Here is a 17,158-nt window from a genome sequence, read left to right on the forward strand (position 1 = left end):
TTTCATTCCCTACAGATATTGCCATTTCAAATATACCCTGCTCCTCCTCATGAAATAGTTGAAGGCCAAGAGGTTTAAATTTTTGTTTGCGTTTTGATCTGAGGAAGGCACTGTGCACATTCCACAAGGAGAAGTAATGTCTAGGATTTATTGAACCATTCAGTGAAGCTGACCAACAGTATTGAGCAAGAGACAGAAATGCATATAGAAATCTTACCAAATCCAGCTTGCATGCTGTTAGCAGAGGTGCATGTGCCTGGCAGCCACTGGGAATTCTGCCAGAGTCTGATGCAAGTATATAATGGGGCCAATGGAACTCCCGCAGTCCAACATTCCACCCTGCTTGTGGTTTTGCTTCCTTTGTGCTGAAGTGCTGGCTTCTGTTGCAGCCTGAAGTTCGTTTCCCAATTTTGGCGTTTAAGTGTGTAAACATGCCCAATTTCAGACTGGCAATTAGTGTGCCTTGGTGCCTTGGTTCAGCTTTCTGGTTGGGTGGAACAGTCTCTTTCAACATGGCGCCCCCCAGATGCTCCAGGATTCCAATTCCCATCTTTCCCAGCCAGCATAGCCAATGGTTAGGGATGTTGGGAGTTGTAGTCCATAATATCTGGAGGGTTACAAGGTCAGGGAAGCCTGCTGCAGAACTACCTTAACCACAGCGAATACACTTGGTGTTCTCTCTTTCGAGGAAGAGGTAGGCAATGGTTACCTTTTGTTAATTCTGTATGTGTCATGGTAAGTAGTAGTCATGCTGTTCAGCTTTGTGGGGCTGTGGCAATAATTTGTGACACATTCAGAGTTTCTGTTATGAAGAAGCATTGCATTGCACATTTTCTCAGTATAGTGGTACCTCAGGTTACATACTTAATTCGTTCCAGAGGTCTGTTCTTAACCTGAAACTGTTCTTAACCTGAAGCACCACTTTAGCTAATGGGGCCTCCTGCTGCCGCCGCGCCGCTGTAGCATGATTTCTGTTCTCATCCTGACGCAAAGTTCTTAACCTGAAGCACTATTTCTAGGTTAGCGGAGTCTGTAACCTGAAGCTTATGTAACCTGAGCTACCACTGTAATTGAGGTTCCTTGAAGTATGTACCTAATGCAGTTTTCTAAGAAATGTGGAAATCTGCTAAGAATTTTGATGGCATTATGAATGCGTTCTTGAAGATCAAGCATGTTTAGATATAATAGTTTTTCTGTCTGGTGGTAGAGTTATTATTACCAAAGTAAACCATACATTGAAATTTCTCTTTCCTCCTTATTTCATAACATTTCTTTTCATAGATCAAAATCCACATGAGTGCTTAAAAACGGGATTCCATGTGCCCAGCAATAAATTTGTACACCTCCCTCTTATCATCTGCCCTGATGGAATCGCATAACTTATTTTTTCAAAGCAGTTGTGGAGGCAGAGAAGAGCTGTTGAGCAGGGTCTTAAAAACTGTGTGCAAGTGGGCACACAGATGACACACGGGTGTTCGATACGCTGCATAATCTTATCCTCTACTTTTCAGAAAATGGGGGGACGTACTTTCCAGAAGTAAAACGCAATCCAGGAAAATACATACAATGTTGTCCTGATCCTGTTAAAAAGTGGCTGAGAAGACTCAAGGACAGTGGAAAGATTCTGCTATTGATTACCAGTTCTCACAGTGACTACTGCAGGCTTTTATGTGAACACACCTTAGGGTAAGTGGAATGCTTCCATCATTTGTTGTTTTCATTTAGACTTTATTTTGCACTTAGCAGGAAAAAAAGGAATGAAAAAGTAAGAAATGGGCGTCTGATGATTTAATGCTGAGTCCATTTATGTCTTAAATTGTGACCAAAAATCATAGGGGGGCAGTTCACCCATTGCACTCTTAATGACGGCCAAAATTATTGAGATGGAGGAGATAGAGGAGCAACCTCCCACTATCTGTTTTTATTTTATTTGCTGAAATGCAGCCATAAGTGCCATGGAATGGAGGAAGAGGGAGATATTTCACCCATTCCCCATGGGCCATTTAGGATGATGTTGTTATTGTTCAAAATCTGGTGTTTTTCTTCACACAGAGGAAAATATACAGATACACCAACCCCTCCACATACATTTATTTTAGCTGATTTCTAGTGTCTGACAGATGTAGTTTGGGGTGAGGTGGGGGACTTCTTAGCTTCTCACTAGCCCTTGGATTCCTTTTCCTTCCTGACTATCAAAAGCAGCCAATTCTGGATTATCAATCTGGATCTCCATGGTGCTTGGTGTCATACTGAGGGAAGGTGTGGTTCCAGCCACCCTAAAGGAGAGGCAGTTTTTCAACCCCTTTTAAAGAAACTAATCTGGATCCAGCATATTGAATAATTATTGTCCAGTGTCAAAGTAGGCATTCTTGTGAAGGGTCCTGGAGCAGGAAGTGGTGTTCCAGCTCCAGGCAGTTTTGGATAGCGCTGATTATTTGGAGCCAGCCCAATCCAAACTTCAGCTTAATTTTGGGATTGAAATTGCCGTAGCCATCCTGGCGAACCACCTTCTCCAGGAAAGGACACAGGAGAGAATCCCTGTTGATTATTTGGGACATTCCAGTGGCTTTTGATACCATCAGCTATTCATGTATTTTATTTATATTAAACAAATAAACATATGGCTTTATAACCCAGTCCTATATGCAAGTAAGCACAATTTAATCCAATTAGTTGTACATTGAGTAGTGGGCAGAAGATTGCAGCCTAAGTGAACAACAGCATGCTAAATCTAGATGTGTTGAACTGGTTTGCTAGCTTCCATTGCAACTTCCAATTAAATTCATGAGTAGATTGGGGGGCAACTCCCATCTCTTGCGGGGGCGCAATTAGTGCCAGCACCGTCCGTTAAGAGTTTGGGTGTAATCTTCGACACCTCCCTTTCCATGGAGGCGCAGATTGCAGCTATAACAAAGGCGGCATTTTTCCATCTCCGCCAAGCTAAGCAGTTGGCTCCTTACCTCTCTCGCCCTGACCTAGCCACTGTGATCCACGCGACGGTCACCTCCAGACTGGATTATTGTAACTCGCTCTACGTGGGGCTGCCCTTGAGACTGACCCAGAAACTCCAGCAGGTGCAGAATGCTGCAGCGAGACTCCTTACGAGGTCTTCGCTGCGAGATCACATTCACCCGGTGCTACACCAGCTGCACTGGCTCCCGGTGGAGTACAGGATCAGGTTTAAGGTGCTGGTTTTAACCTTTAAAGCCCTATACGGCCTAGGACCCTCATACCTACGGGACCGCCTCTCCTGGTATGCCCCACAGAGAAATTTACGGTCTTCAAATAAAAACATCTTGAAGGTCCCAGGCCACAGAGAAGTTAGGCTGGCCTCAACTAGAGCCAGGGCTTTTTCGGCTGTGGCTCCGATCTGGTGGAACACTCTGTCACAAGAGACTAGCGCCCTGCGGGACTTGACATCTTTCCGCAGGGCCTGCAAGACAGAGCTGTTCCACCAGGCCTTTGGCCAGGGCACAGCCTGACTCCCTCCCTCGGCAATCTTCGCGGAGCTCTGGCCCAATGGTTGCCAGTGGCTTGAATTAATTAATTTTATAATGAATGATTTTAGAGTGTTGTTTATGCTGTACTTTTATACTGTTTTATTGTTGTTAGCCACCCTGAGCCCGGCTTCGGCTGGGGAGGGCGGGATATAAATAAAATTTATTATTATTATTATTATTATTATTATTATTATTATTAGATTCAACTGGAAAATATTAAACTGGAAAGGTGAAGGGCGGGGGAAAGTCAGCATTTTCCTTGCTTTTCCTTTTAATACAGTAAATGGATTCACACAGAACTTATTTCTTTTCTCCTTTAGTTTTGAATTTTTGCACTCAGAATACTGTATTCCTTAAATCTTTTCCAGATGCTTCTTTTCTTCAGTCCTCTGCAGACATTCATTGTGCATATACTGAATGTGGTGGAATGAACAGGGTCATGGTGTCAGATATCGTCCTGACCTGTGTGCATACTAATTATATGATTATGAATATTATATATCATAATAATATTGTGCTACATTGTCATGCTGACCATGAACAAATCTAGAAAATAGAACAGACACCAAGTTGAACCTCAGAACAAGGACATTTCTGCACTTTTTGCAGTTAGTTTAGACATACTTTCCCTTAGCCAACAAACACATCTCTCTGTTTTAAACCATATTTCCAGTGTTGTTGGAATGAAAGTCTAATTTGTTGACCCTTGTACAGGATATTTTGCATATCGCTGTTAAGAATATGGCCCTGTAAAGCTTTTTCCTTTTTTTTGTCAATGTTTTTTCATTATAGGACCTAAGGAATAATAGGACTCTATAATAGGAGTTTAGCTGTTGAATGCAATCCATAAAATCTAAGAAAGAGATGTATGTTCGGTATAAATAAAGCGCGTAACTCACATTGATTTCAGTGTGGGGTTTAAGTGGGTATAACTTTCCCTGGATTGTGCCCAAGGTATATAAATGCTACCATTTGCTTATATCTCATATTATTAAAATGTATTGTCAAGTATTTGCCTACTTCAGCACTCAATATTTTTCAGATTTGATTACCTGACTAAAAGTATTATATATCATAAGCATTTCACATATGGAGTTAATTTTAGAGATTAAATTATTTATTTTTAGTCAGAATAAGAACTTTAGTCATTTCTGATGCTTGTAAAACTCATTTGTCTGCTTGTTCTTATATTACCTTCACATTTGATTAGCAATCAAAACTCATGGGGATTTTTTTCAGGAGTATGGCAAACATGATCTAGTGTTGCAATGAAGGTGTATTTCATAAATTTCTTATGTAAATGATATTCTCATACATATAGAAAACAGAAATTATTCCTAAACAAATAATTATGAAACCCTAACAACAACAAAAACCCACCCCTAATTCAGGTGTGGGCATGCCTTAATTAGTTGAGCTTCTTTATACTAGGGCAAATATCTATTTAATGCCTTAAAATGCATTCTGATAGTTTTGTTTTTTATCATTGTCATAGGAATGATTTTGAAGACCTTTTTGACATTGTAATCACAAACGCCCTGAAACCAGGTTTCTTCTCTCAGCCACCAGATCAAAGACCTTTCAGAACACTTGGTAAGCTTGAATAATATTTAAACATTTAAGCCACTTTGATAAACAAGAGCACATTGAGCAGATTGCAGATAACATACAGTAGTACCTCAGTTCTCGAATGTAAACGGAAGACCGTTTGACTTATGAAACGTTCAAAAACCGAGGTGCAAAGGGCTGGCTGCAAGTTCAATGGAGAAAATTGAAAATCACACAGCGGAAGCCATTTGACTTCTGAGGCATGTTCGGAAATGGAAGCATCTACTTCTGGGCTTTTGGCATTCGGCTTCCAAAACATTTGGCTTCCAAGACACTCGAAAACTGAGGTACCACTGTATTTAATTGCATAAAAATAAATAAATTCAAGCCTGACAGGCAGAATATTCCAAATCAGGCTTCCTCAACCTCGGCCCTCTAGATGTTTTGAGACTACAATTCCCAGCACCCCTGACCACTGGTCCTGCTAGCTAGGGATCATGGGAGTTGTAGGCCAAAAACATCTGGAGGGCCGAGGTTGAGGAAGCCTGTTCCAAATCATAGGCACCATCACTAAAAGGACTCTGTGTCAGGTATGTTGTGGTGTTATGAACAGAATGGTGTTGGTATACTCTGGTGACTACAAGCCATTTTGCGCAACACACGAAAACAATTTCTGGTGAATGTGCTTTCAAGAGGGAAATGCAGCCCATCACTGTTCTATGATGAGTGTCACTATATGATATATGTGTTTGCAAATGCATTCTTGTTGCCTTAAGCAGTTTTTTTCTGTAAATCTTGATGTACACCTCCAAAAATGAAATGCATGAAGAGCCCCTGGAAATATAAATAATTGCCCTAACCCTAACCCCACTTATCTGGGAATAAGCCCCATTGAATTCAGTAGCACTTATATATGGTTACGATTGCACTGTATTTTGAAAAAGATGACTGGCATTTTAAAGGAAAGTAGGATCAGTGCTCCCCAATGAAGCATTTCCCCCCTAATTTTGTTGAAATTACCTGAGTATGCAATCAGAGTTGGAAACCAACTCTCATAGCAAGCTGTCCACTTCACCTTGCTTCACTATGCGTTACTAAATCAGGTACACTGCTCTACCTTTCTACTAAGCCAGGGGTAGGCAACATGGCGCCCTCCATGGTTGCACTACAACTCCAGTCAGCCCTGTGAATAGTCAAGAACAATGGCATTTGTAGTCCAACAGCACCTGGAGAACACTGTGTTGGCTACCCCCGCACAAAGAAATATTTATTGGGGTTTCCTTACATGGGTTTAAGTGGCCATTCTCTGAAACACCCTCAACAAATGACATGCCGCTTTTGCAGAGAAAGTTTTCATTTCACATGCTTTCCCTCTTAGACTCTCTATCTTTTAATAACCTTTTAACAGTTGTCATAAAACAATAGATAAATAGAAAACAATTGGCAAGTGGAAAACCACATAAATATTAGGTAAATGGAAAACCAAGAAATAAGATACTAAAATAAATGTCTCAAGTTTGAAATCTGATATGCCCCGTGGCTGTTAAAAGCTGCTATTTACTAGGACTGTGTACAAAGGACAGGGATCTAGTTTCTGTGAGATTTAGCAGCAAGTGAGGGAGCTATTGTCATGCACAAATCTGTGCTTAATGTCATCCTGACGTTGTGACTGGTGTAGGGACACATGTCAATTTCAGTTTCTCTTTTCCTCATTTTTTTCCTATCGTAAATTCAGTTCTCCATACTTCTGCAGCAATTTGCAAATGTTTTTATATTATGTTCACAATGTATGTGTTTTTGTGTGCATTGATTAGCGAAATAAGAAGAGCTGATTTCAAAGGATAGCTAGCTGTGTTTTGGTTCACATATTGGTTTGACATAAGTGTGAATTAGGTAGCTTCTTACTAAAAGGCAAGCAAAATCTTATTTCTCCCCACATCCCTATACTAAAGGTAAAGGTATCCCTGACTGTTGGTCCAGTCATGGACGACTCTGGGGTTGTGGAATTCATCTCGCTCTATAGGCCGAGGGAGCTGGCGTTCATCCACAGACAGCTTCCGGGTCATGTGGCCAGCATGACTAAGCCGCTTCTGGCGAACCAAAGCAGCACACAGAAATGCCGTTTACCTTCCCGCCAGAGCTGTACCTATTTATCTACTTGCACTTTGACGTGCTTTCAAACTGCTAGGTGGGCAGGAGCTGGGATTGAGCAACGGGAGCTCACCCCGTCACAGGGATTCGAACCGCCGACCTTCCGATTGGCAAGCCCTAGGCTCTGTGGTTTAGACCACAGCGCCACCTGCGTCCCTCCTATACTGGTATGACGTAATTTTATATATCCTGTATGGAGTTCAAGCTTGATAGGATTCTAGGAATCTAGAAGTAAATGGTCCTGGATTTAATTTACACACAGCCCCTTCAAGGTGGGGATTTATTGTGGGACAAGAATACAGACATTATACAGGCTCCTTTTCTCAGAGGCGATACATTTCCTTCTCTTAGAGCCACAGATGGGAGGGTTAAATACCATCAGCCTAAACACAATTTTCCCAATCAAATTAGAAGCACCTCTCCTGGAAGCTGCATTAAAGGATTGGGCTTTTTTATCATCATATCAATCACAGATTTCCCAGAGTGACATGTAGTTTTGCTGTTATAAACAGATGGTAATAAGCATTTCAATCAGCCATTTGTATTTGCTTTAGGTTTTTCCCCATAGAGGAAACAGTATCTGGAATATGTGTGTAATTTCAGATCAGGAAAATTGTAGAGTTAAATGCCTCCAGGTTCTCTGTGCTTCCCTGGACAAATGATTATCCTCTCGCTGGTGTGCATTTAATGAAGAAAAAGCAGAAAAATCACAGATTTCCAGGCTTAGCATGTAGTATGACCCTAATTTTCTACTAGAGAGAGATTACTCTAGGGCAGGGAAGTAAGTTTATCATGTGTATAAGAAGAAATCAGCATTTTTCCTCTCTCCCTGTCTTGGCCACATGCACACCACGGTGCACTGATCGTTATGCAGAATGGGTTCCCTATGTGTGCCTTTCACAGATGCAACTGATTGTGCTCCTCTCCTGGGGAAAATTTATTCTTAAATTTCTTCTGGGCCAAGATCCCTGGGAAGAGAGCAGCAGCTAGATGAGGGCATGAAAGGCGCACAAACAGCCAAAGTGCTGTGGTGTCCACAGGAGGAAGGGAAGGTAGGAAAATATGAGAGTGCCATTGAGAGCCATTCCTTTGTGCAAAGGCTCACCACATAGAAGGTGGGGATGATCAAGAAGGGATCTTGTCTTGGGTATTTACCTTATTATTAGCCATTTCTTTTTGTATGTCTCTGTGTGTGCGCGTGGCCACAGGAAATTGGGGAGATGAAAACCCTTGACAGAGAGTGCTAGTCTGAACTGAAGTTCACTGACAGTTGTTAATCTAACTCCAAATATCCCATAATGAACCAGAGGAAAAAAATGCTGTCATAAGCAGACAGCCTGTGTCCCGCCAAGCAGGAAATCAGAGATACTGAAAGGGCAAGGAAGTTGCCCATTGCCTTCTTCATGCAAAATTATTTTTACAACATTTCTCATTGAAAAATGAAGTCCTGCAAGTAGGAAACTGGGGTAAGCAAGATGTTGCAGATGGCTGAAAATGAAATAAACAAACCGCATGTTATGTGAGGGAGGGTGTGTACATACAGGAGAACACACAGTAACTGAGTTAACTGTGAGACAAACTGCCTCCCAACTTCAAATATGGTGATCAATCAGGTTCGGAGCATAGGCAAAACAATACATTGCATAAAAAAATACCTATACCCAGAGTAGTTTTATGGGCTATAAGTCTACCCTACACAACATTCTAAATATCTAGACTTCCCATTTCTGTAGACTCTAGCAGGCAGCTACATCAGGTTTATTGAGTCTCTGGAAAAGTGCCATACATACTGTGTGGGCCACATTTGGTTTAGAGGGTTATGGTTGTACAAAATTACTATCAAGTAAAAAGCAGTGCAAAAAAATAAGTAGATCACTGTGCGTAGAGTTCCCTTTTTTCTTTTTTTGAATTCCCCTAGCATTCCCCCTCATACCCTAGGGGATTACTTCTGAATCGGGAAGTGAATCTGAGAGGAAGTAAACACTATATCTGGTGTGTTTTTTCTGCCTTTCAAAGACTGAAAAATTACCAAAGAGCAACAGCAGAACAGCCACAGTAATTTCTTTTAGCCAAGAACAGAGTTTCCTTTGTTTGTTGAAAAATGAGTAGAGAAATTGGTCACAAACTATTGTTAGCTGTATAATAGCAGATTTCTTCTGTAAACTTTAGAACTACAGACAGTGTGTGTCCCCCCATTTACATGCATTCCACTCATGCATGATCACATTTACACGTGTCACTGTGAAATATGTAAATAAATGATTTGAACCGGGAAATGGAGACAAAACAGCACAAAGAGAACTGGAGAGTGGGGAAAACAGCTTGCACCGCAGTGGTACTTCGGGTTACAGACGCTTTAGGTTACAGACTCCACTAAACCAGAAATATTACCTCGGGTTAAGAACTTTGCTTCAGGATGAGAACAGAAATCGCGTGGCAACAGCGGGAGGCCCCATTAGCTAAAGTGGTACCTCAGGTTAAGAACAGTTTCAGGTTAAGAACGGACCTCTGGAACGAATTAAGTTCTTAACCCGAGGTACCACTGTATATCACTGCCCCAACTCCCTAACTCTCCTTATCTTTCTTCTTCCTGGCCAGCGGAGCTGTCGCGTGGAGGGTGCACCATTCCTCTGGCCGTCCCTCCCTTTCTTGCTCATTCATATCAGTTTTGTTCCTTGGGCAGGATCCAAGAGTCCATCCACCCTCCTATCAGCCTTGTGCTCTCTCTCATCACCCCACAAGTAGGCAGCAACATTATTTACTCGTGGGGGGGGGGAGGAGAAACTAGATAAAAGGAAACAGTCTCCAGCATCTTCCAAGATGAACAGGGAGAGAGCCTAGAGGCCCTGCTGCGGCACTGGGCACAAGGAGCCCCCTGGCCACCAACACATTAACCCCAAGCTGAACTTTCCAGTCACCAGGGGCAGACAGGGTGCATACAAAGAAGAGTGCATTGTCACCCAGAGAAGGCAGGCGGATGGGTGAGATCTGTCAAGAGAGAGCTGCTTCCCAGCCTCTCTCAACAGCACCCTCCCTACTTTACATGATTTCACCTATATGCATGAAGTCTGGGAATGTAAACCTCGCATAAGTGGGCGGAACACCTGAACACATACGGGATACTGCCTTTTGATTCATAGTGCCTGACAGAGGTTTAGTCCAGAAGTGAAAACTTTGTGATGATTAGGGTTATAGTTCAGCAACATCTGAAGAGCCAGAGTTTAGCAACCCCTGATATAAAACAATACAAATGTATTTAAATTAACTTGCAGTCTAACATCAAGTTGGTTTAGAAATAAGCTGCACTACTTCCCTTTTTTGTGAGGTGAGAAGGTTAGCTTGTTTACCTCTCAATCCAACACAAGCAATGGGGAGTTCATTCATCATTCCCAACAAATATTTTGGTTAAATGTACAGGATGATTTAAAGAGTTAGGGAAATGACTGCTGTAATGCATAAACCATTTCAAGTGTTGGGTGACTAGACGTCAGAATTGGAACTGTTGCTGAAATTCATTAAGTTGGACACTGGACTCAATGCTTCAATAAGACGCCTCAGATTTCTTCTTTTGCTTTTGTTTAGATTCAGGCAGCAAATGCTAAAGGTCAAAAACCTCAGAATACATGACAGTTCATTTTCATGTTTGACACTTGTTTCATCAGTTTTTCCTTGTAGAGTTGGTCACCAGTATAGGATTAGTGTAAATTCTGATGCACTTGGCCTTGTGCTTTCCCCCTCAAAGTACCAATATTTTTCTAGAGAGCCAGTGTGGTGTAGTGGTCAAGAGCGATAGACTCGTAATCTGGGGAACCGGCTTCGCATCTCCGCTCCTCCACATGCAGCTGCTGGGTGACCCTGGGCTAGTCACACTTCTTTGAAGCCTCTCAGCCCCACTCACCTCACAGAGTGTTTGTTGTGGGGGAGGAAGGGAAAGGAGAATGTTAGCTGCTTTGAGACTCCTTCGGTAGTGATAAAGCGGGATATCAAATCCAAACTCCTCTTCTTCTTCTTCTTCTTCTTCTTCTTCTTCTTCTTCTTCTTCTTCTCTCTCTAAGTTGATTCTTCATAATATTTAACTGATTATTCATAAGTAGGGATAGGGCCATCGTAATTTACAGAGTCTTCCATGTGGTATTAGAGCTCCTTCACACTTCTTACATGGATATCATTGCTATGTAGGAAATTGTATCTGTATTTTGCACACACTTGTATACAATGAAATCAGGAATGTTTATTTCTGACTGATTGACTGATGAGTAATTTCTGTGATTCATTTTTCTATAAACTACCAGAAGTGGTGTACAAATATGAAATGTAGCATAATGGTGAACACATTTGATAAAATTAAATCCAGAAGACAATGAAGTTAAGAAGCCATTGGAAAAGGCTCTCCACTTAGTCATTCCAGGAATTACATTAGAAAACTAGTTCTCTTCCAGAAGGTTAAATATAGCATTTAAAGAGAATTATACAAAACTTAACAGTATTATACATATCTAAGGCTAACTAATATGTTTAGAATAGTACCGGTATGTATTGGAGCACTATGGTAGAAGCAGCTGATTTTTTTCTGCACATTTTTGTGGAACTGTTGTACTGTAGAGACATTCTGAACAAATATAAATATGAAACTTATTCAGTTAATTTGTATCATTACAGACACATGGAGTGTTGTAATCTGTAGTATGTTAATGGCTGAAAAAATAATGGCTTCTCTGAAGTGGAAAAAACAAAAACTACCATTGATAGCATTATGCAATGCTCATGAATAAAAGCACAGCTACTGTTCATAAACGTTTAGGAAAGGAAAATGCTATGCAATTATTTATAGCTCTCAGATCTCCCATTCCTGCATACTTGCTTGCCTGTCAACTTTTCAGCATGGTTGGAAACCTCAGTTGGCTGTGGGTTTCCACAGAAAAAAGGATATATGCACATATGATAAGGGACATAAAGCATACTTGCAAATGTCATACATGGCAATATCTGTGAAGGAATTCATTTTGTGTGTAGCATTCCTGAATGACTACTTTGTCCGATCCAAAATTGTACTCAGGAGAGTGATTGGTGTGGGTGAGTAAATATCCTTGGGAGCAAACCATTACAAGAGTTGTTAAAGAACCATCCTCAACCCATAGACCCTAGATCAAAGTAGAGCAGCAGTAGCTTATCAATGTCTTGTCTTGATATTGAAAAGAAGCTTTACTGCAGCACTTGAGCTCTTAGTGTCAATGCATTAAATATATAATTCATTCTGTCAGGGGCTTGAATTCACTTAGTTAGATTAATGCAAAGATTGGTTAGGTTTAACTAGAAAAAAGTTACTGTTTATTTATTGAAAACCTTTAAGGCAGTTGAGTAAAGTCATTCTCAGGAATTTTATTGGCATGCTTTAAGTAATCTGAACAGATAGAAAATGCTGGGAATTTGGAGCAGTCATTCCAGGCCTGATCCTCTGCACTGTAGCGGTGCAGCCCTATTTTTGCACAATAGCACAGGAAGTGATTGGACCATGACAAGGGAGGAGCTTGCACATGTTGCTGCATGGCAAATTTCTGTCTCTTGGAATTACCAGATGACTCTAACAACCATGTAGGACAATAGTCATGAGTAGCCTCAGACCATTTGCTTAGGGTTACTCCTCTGCAGCAGCGTGGAAATCCATGCACTGCTGAGGGTGGGGTGCTGCTGTAGAGCTGGAGGATTCCTGCATCAGCCACATGTACTCGCAGGCGTCAGCAACCTTTTTCAGCCGTGGGCCGGTCCACCATCCCTCAGACCATGTGGTGGGCCGGACTATATTGGTGAGGGGGGAGAGCGAATTCCTATGCCCCACAAATAACCCAGAGATGCATTTTAAATAAAAGGACACATTCTACTCATGCAAAAACACACTGATTTCCAGACCGCCCATGGGCCGAATTGAGAAGGCGATTGGGCCACATCCATCCCATGGGCCTTAGGTTGCCTACCCCAGCACTAGAGAGTGCCCTGGCCACCTCAGATATCTTGACATGAGAGGGCTGTGAGTGAACCAAGCTGGTTGGGGTAAGAGTGGTGGGTGAAAAAATGTGACAGCATTGGGCTTGGACAGGAGTGATGTCCCTGTTGAGCATGGCAATGAGGGCAACACCGAAAGGCCAGGGAGGAGTGAGAAGCAGCCACAGCATCACAGAAAGAGTTGCAGGTGCAGGAATCAGTGGGTAGAGTCAGGGCTCAGGAGGGAAGTTGGCTCCTCAGCACAACCCATTGAGCCCCCTGGGAAAGCTGGGAGAGGGACAAATGAAGGCAATTAGGACATTTCCAGTAGCAGGCTGGGCTTTCTCTAGCCACCAGCATATTCCCAGGATTTGCAAGGCTGAGAAGCATCTGCAAGGGAGTATGTTGTGGATAAAGTGTACAGGGTGTGTAGGGAACTGAGCTTGCTGATAAAGCCGCTTTTCAATTTTTCTGGTCTCTGTTCTAGTTCTCTTCTTTTCAGAGGTTGAGGAATTTACTCTCATCATTTGCCAGCCTTCCATATTCTATTGCACAATGCACTCTTTTTAGCTTCATTTTGTTCCAGCTTATTTTTATTTTGCTATTTATTTAGTTATTAATTTTTTTATACTGCCCTTCATCCAAGGATCACAGGGCTGTTTAAAATATGAACACACAAACATACATAACATAGTAACAAACAAAAACAATAACACACAGTTTAAAAGGCCATAAATTGTTTGATGTTAAAAAGCAATCCTGAAGATGTAAGTTCCTATGCTTAGTAACAAATAATTGGTTTTTAAAATTAGAAGCCATATAATTCTGGTGGACTATTGTTTGTCAACCTCCAAAGTAATAAGGAAAATTGACCTCTGGGTGGGTCACTGAGTATCCATCTGTAGAACTTGAAAAGGCAGCTGCTTTACATTTTTGTATTATATTCAGGGCCTAAGATCCCCATTCAGAAATCTAAACACTGAAAGTACTGGGCAAAGCTTCCACCGTAAAGACACAGGGAACCTGTCCATCTGCTCTGCTTTGATATTAAATGCTGCATTTGGCATTAAAGCGATATGGAAGCTATGCAAAATCCATTTCAAAGGAAACCAGTGCTGCTTCCTCCAGAGAGTAGACAGACATAATATTCCTTTTGTTGAGGGTTGAAAAGGTTTTCAGCGCATCCGGCCAAATGCACCTAAAATAAATGTTCCACTGCGGAAATAATGGACTTCCCAGTTGAAGATGCTGCACTATCAAATATCCATTTTAATAAATTTTAGGATTTGTTTAGAAATCAGATTACATTAGTGTTAGTAACAAAGTGTACTGTGTTAATGAATGAATGTGAACTCTTCAGCAGCTCCAATTCTAGTGCCACATACACATAACACTTTTAGTACACAAACCTTTTAGTACCCTAGGGCAACCTAATTATATCTATATCTATATCTATCTATCTATTTATCTATCATCTATCTATCTCTCTATCTCTATTGAATGGGAAATCAGATCAGGGCTCTGTGGAAAGCAGTTTATTCCTTTCCCCCATGCCATAAGCCCAATTTAAAAAACCCTTTCCAGCACTGCTACAGTGGTACCTCAGGTTAAGTACTTAATTCGTTCCGGAGGTCCGTACTTAACCTGAAACTGTTCTTAACCTGAAGCACCACTTTAGCTAAAGGGGTCTCCTGCTGCTGCCGCGCCACCACAGCATGATTTCTGTTCTCATCCTGAAGCAAAGTTCTTAACCTGAAGCACTATTTCTGGGTTAGTGGAGTCTGTAACCTGAAGCATATGTAACCTGAAGCGTATGTAACCCGAGGTACCACTGTATTTGCTATTGAAGGAAATTATTTATAGGGCCATGGGAAATAGCTGGTTTGGGGGATGCAATTTTTGTATGGCCATAAGAACATAGCATGAGGAGAGTTTGCGCGCCCCCCCCCCCCCACATACACGCACACACTTGCACTGCAGTCTTGATACTTGATTCCCATGCCTGCTGTTTTGCCTATGTTTTGTTTTCAGTACACTTAAAATGTATCCATGCATTTAGCATAATGTATCACTTGCCCCAAATATATACATAGAGCAAACCGAGGTTTGTTGCTCTGTCGTATGTGATACGATCCTTAGCAAATCCTTGGCGTGTGTGTCTGCGTGCAGAATAGCTGTGTGGCTGGGAAGGTAGCTAATGACATCATCCGCTTCCTACCAAAGTGGTTGGCAATGGGAATGTTGTGTCAAAATGAACAGATTTAGTAATATGCTGAAAAATATGCTAAAGATTTGCCAGTCAGCCCAAACTGCTTATTATAGAAGTACGGCAGGAAATGAGTATTTATGTTGTTGTTGTTTTTAAACACCCTAATGGAGATGGAAAATATTGTATGTGAGGTGATAGTGAGGACACATTCTTTCACTAAAAAAAAATTTGATAGGGCTAGCATTTGGGAACTACTTTTTTTTTGAAAGAAGCAAGTTTTCCCCCCTGCTTTCCCTATTGCAATTTACTGTAAATATTAGATGATGTGTCATAGTTCCTAAAACACAATTACATCATTTTTACAGCTAGTAGTGGGATTTGTGAAACGGGACTTGGAGCAATTAATGAGAGAACTAAAAATGAAGGGTTTTGCGTACTACATTCCTTGCAGATTCAAGCTTGGCAGCAACTGCCAAAAAGCTTCCTTTAGACATAGTTTCCATGCAGCTATGCATGCTGGTTTTCATTAAAAGCTTCACTGTTCATTTGTGTGTTCTTTAAAAAAAAAAAAAAAGCTCAGGTTGTTGGGTTGTTTTTTTTACTAGGGTTAGTCCTTAAAATAAACTGTTTTTCACAGGAAACGCATTCTGCTTTTTATTACCATTAATATCAAGTCAGTTATTTTAAGCATGTTATAATTAGTTCTAAGACTTTCTGGTGATTAATGTAACCCATAAGACAGAGAGAGCATCATATTTCGGCAATGATCTAAGTACAGGGATTAGGAAAGGTTAAACTGTTGCCCATAACTCACAGTGGTTGTCTTCTATACTAGTCTACTGAGGAACAACGCCGAACTGATTTTGACTGAATCCACAGTTAACCTGTAGTGTGTAGACTGACTATATCTGGGAACTAAAAGCTAGATCCATGCTCCTGTGTTGGACTGGTTTAGTGTGGTTTGTGAGCTGCTAAAGAATTAATAATAATAATAGTTCAGACTAAAATAAGTTTGTAAAATGTGAGAAAGAATTCATTCTGCAAAGCAAGGAGCTAAATTATTAATCTGTTGAATGATATTCATACCATTGGGTTGGATCCAGGCTTAATAATGCTTAGAGTAGACCCACTGTACTCATGATTCAACCCTTGTTCTAGATAGGCATCCCCAAACTTGGACCTCCAGCTGTTTTGGGACTACAACTCCCATCATCCCTAGCTAACAGGACCAGTGGTCAGGGATGATGGGAATTGTAGTCCCAAAACATCTGGAGAGCCGAGTTTGGGGATGCCTGTTCTAGATTCAACTGTCATATTCAATTAGTCATCCAAGCTATGTGAAAAGAGGAAGTTACTATTAAATCCATTCAGTTTCACATCTTCATTGGCAGCCACACTTTGAGCTTTGTTTCGGTATGGGATGTGGAACCTCCAGATACTGTTTGATTCCCAACTCTTATCAGCCCTATCCAGCACTGCCAATGGTCGGGGATGATGTGAATTGTTGTCTAGTCTGGAAGGCCACAAGGTTCTACAACCCTTGTTTTCACACTCATACATAGTGTTAACCATAGTTAAAGAAGGTAGGCATTATGTTAAGCATTATGTCTGCACAGGGCCACAAAGTTTACATAAAATAGTTTTCTTTTTCTGCCTTTCTCCCCTGTGAATGTGCCCACGCAAAGTTGTCAGTGCATACATGGGTAGCTTTTTCCAGGTACCAGCTTGTGCTCCTTTGTATAAACTTGAGCTATTTCAGTTTTATGCCTCT

At 41.3% G+C, this 17,158-nt stretch overlaps 1 protein-coding gene across 1 annotated transcript in view; it reads left to right on the forward strand.

Annotated features, from left to right (window-relative positions):
- LOC308474277 (dermatan-sulfate epimerase) overlaps positions 1-17,158 on the forward strand; it is a 145,400-nt gene that overhangs the window by 66,969 nt on the left and 61,273 nt on the right. The window contains exons 7-8 of the mRNA XM_081000377.1: positions 1,512-1,686; positions 4,996-5,093. Coding sequence (XP_080856503.1) covers positions 1,512-1,686; positions 4,996-5,093 — 273 coding nt within the window. The remainder of the gene's footprint in view (positions 1-1,511; positions 1,687-4,995; positions 5,094-17,158) is intronic.

This window comes from Podarcis pityusensis, assembly GCF_964106645.2.
Source record: "Podarcis pityusensis genome assembly, chromosome: 3".
Taxonomy (NCBI): domain Eukaryota; kingdom Metazoa; phylum Chordata; class Lepidosauria; order Squamata; family Lacertidae; genus Podarcis; species Podarcis pityusensis.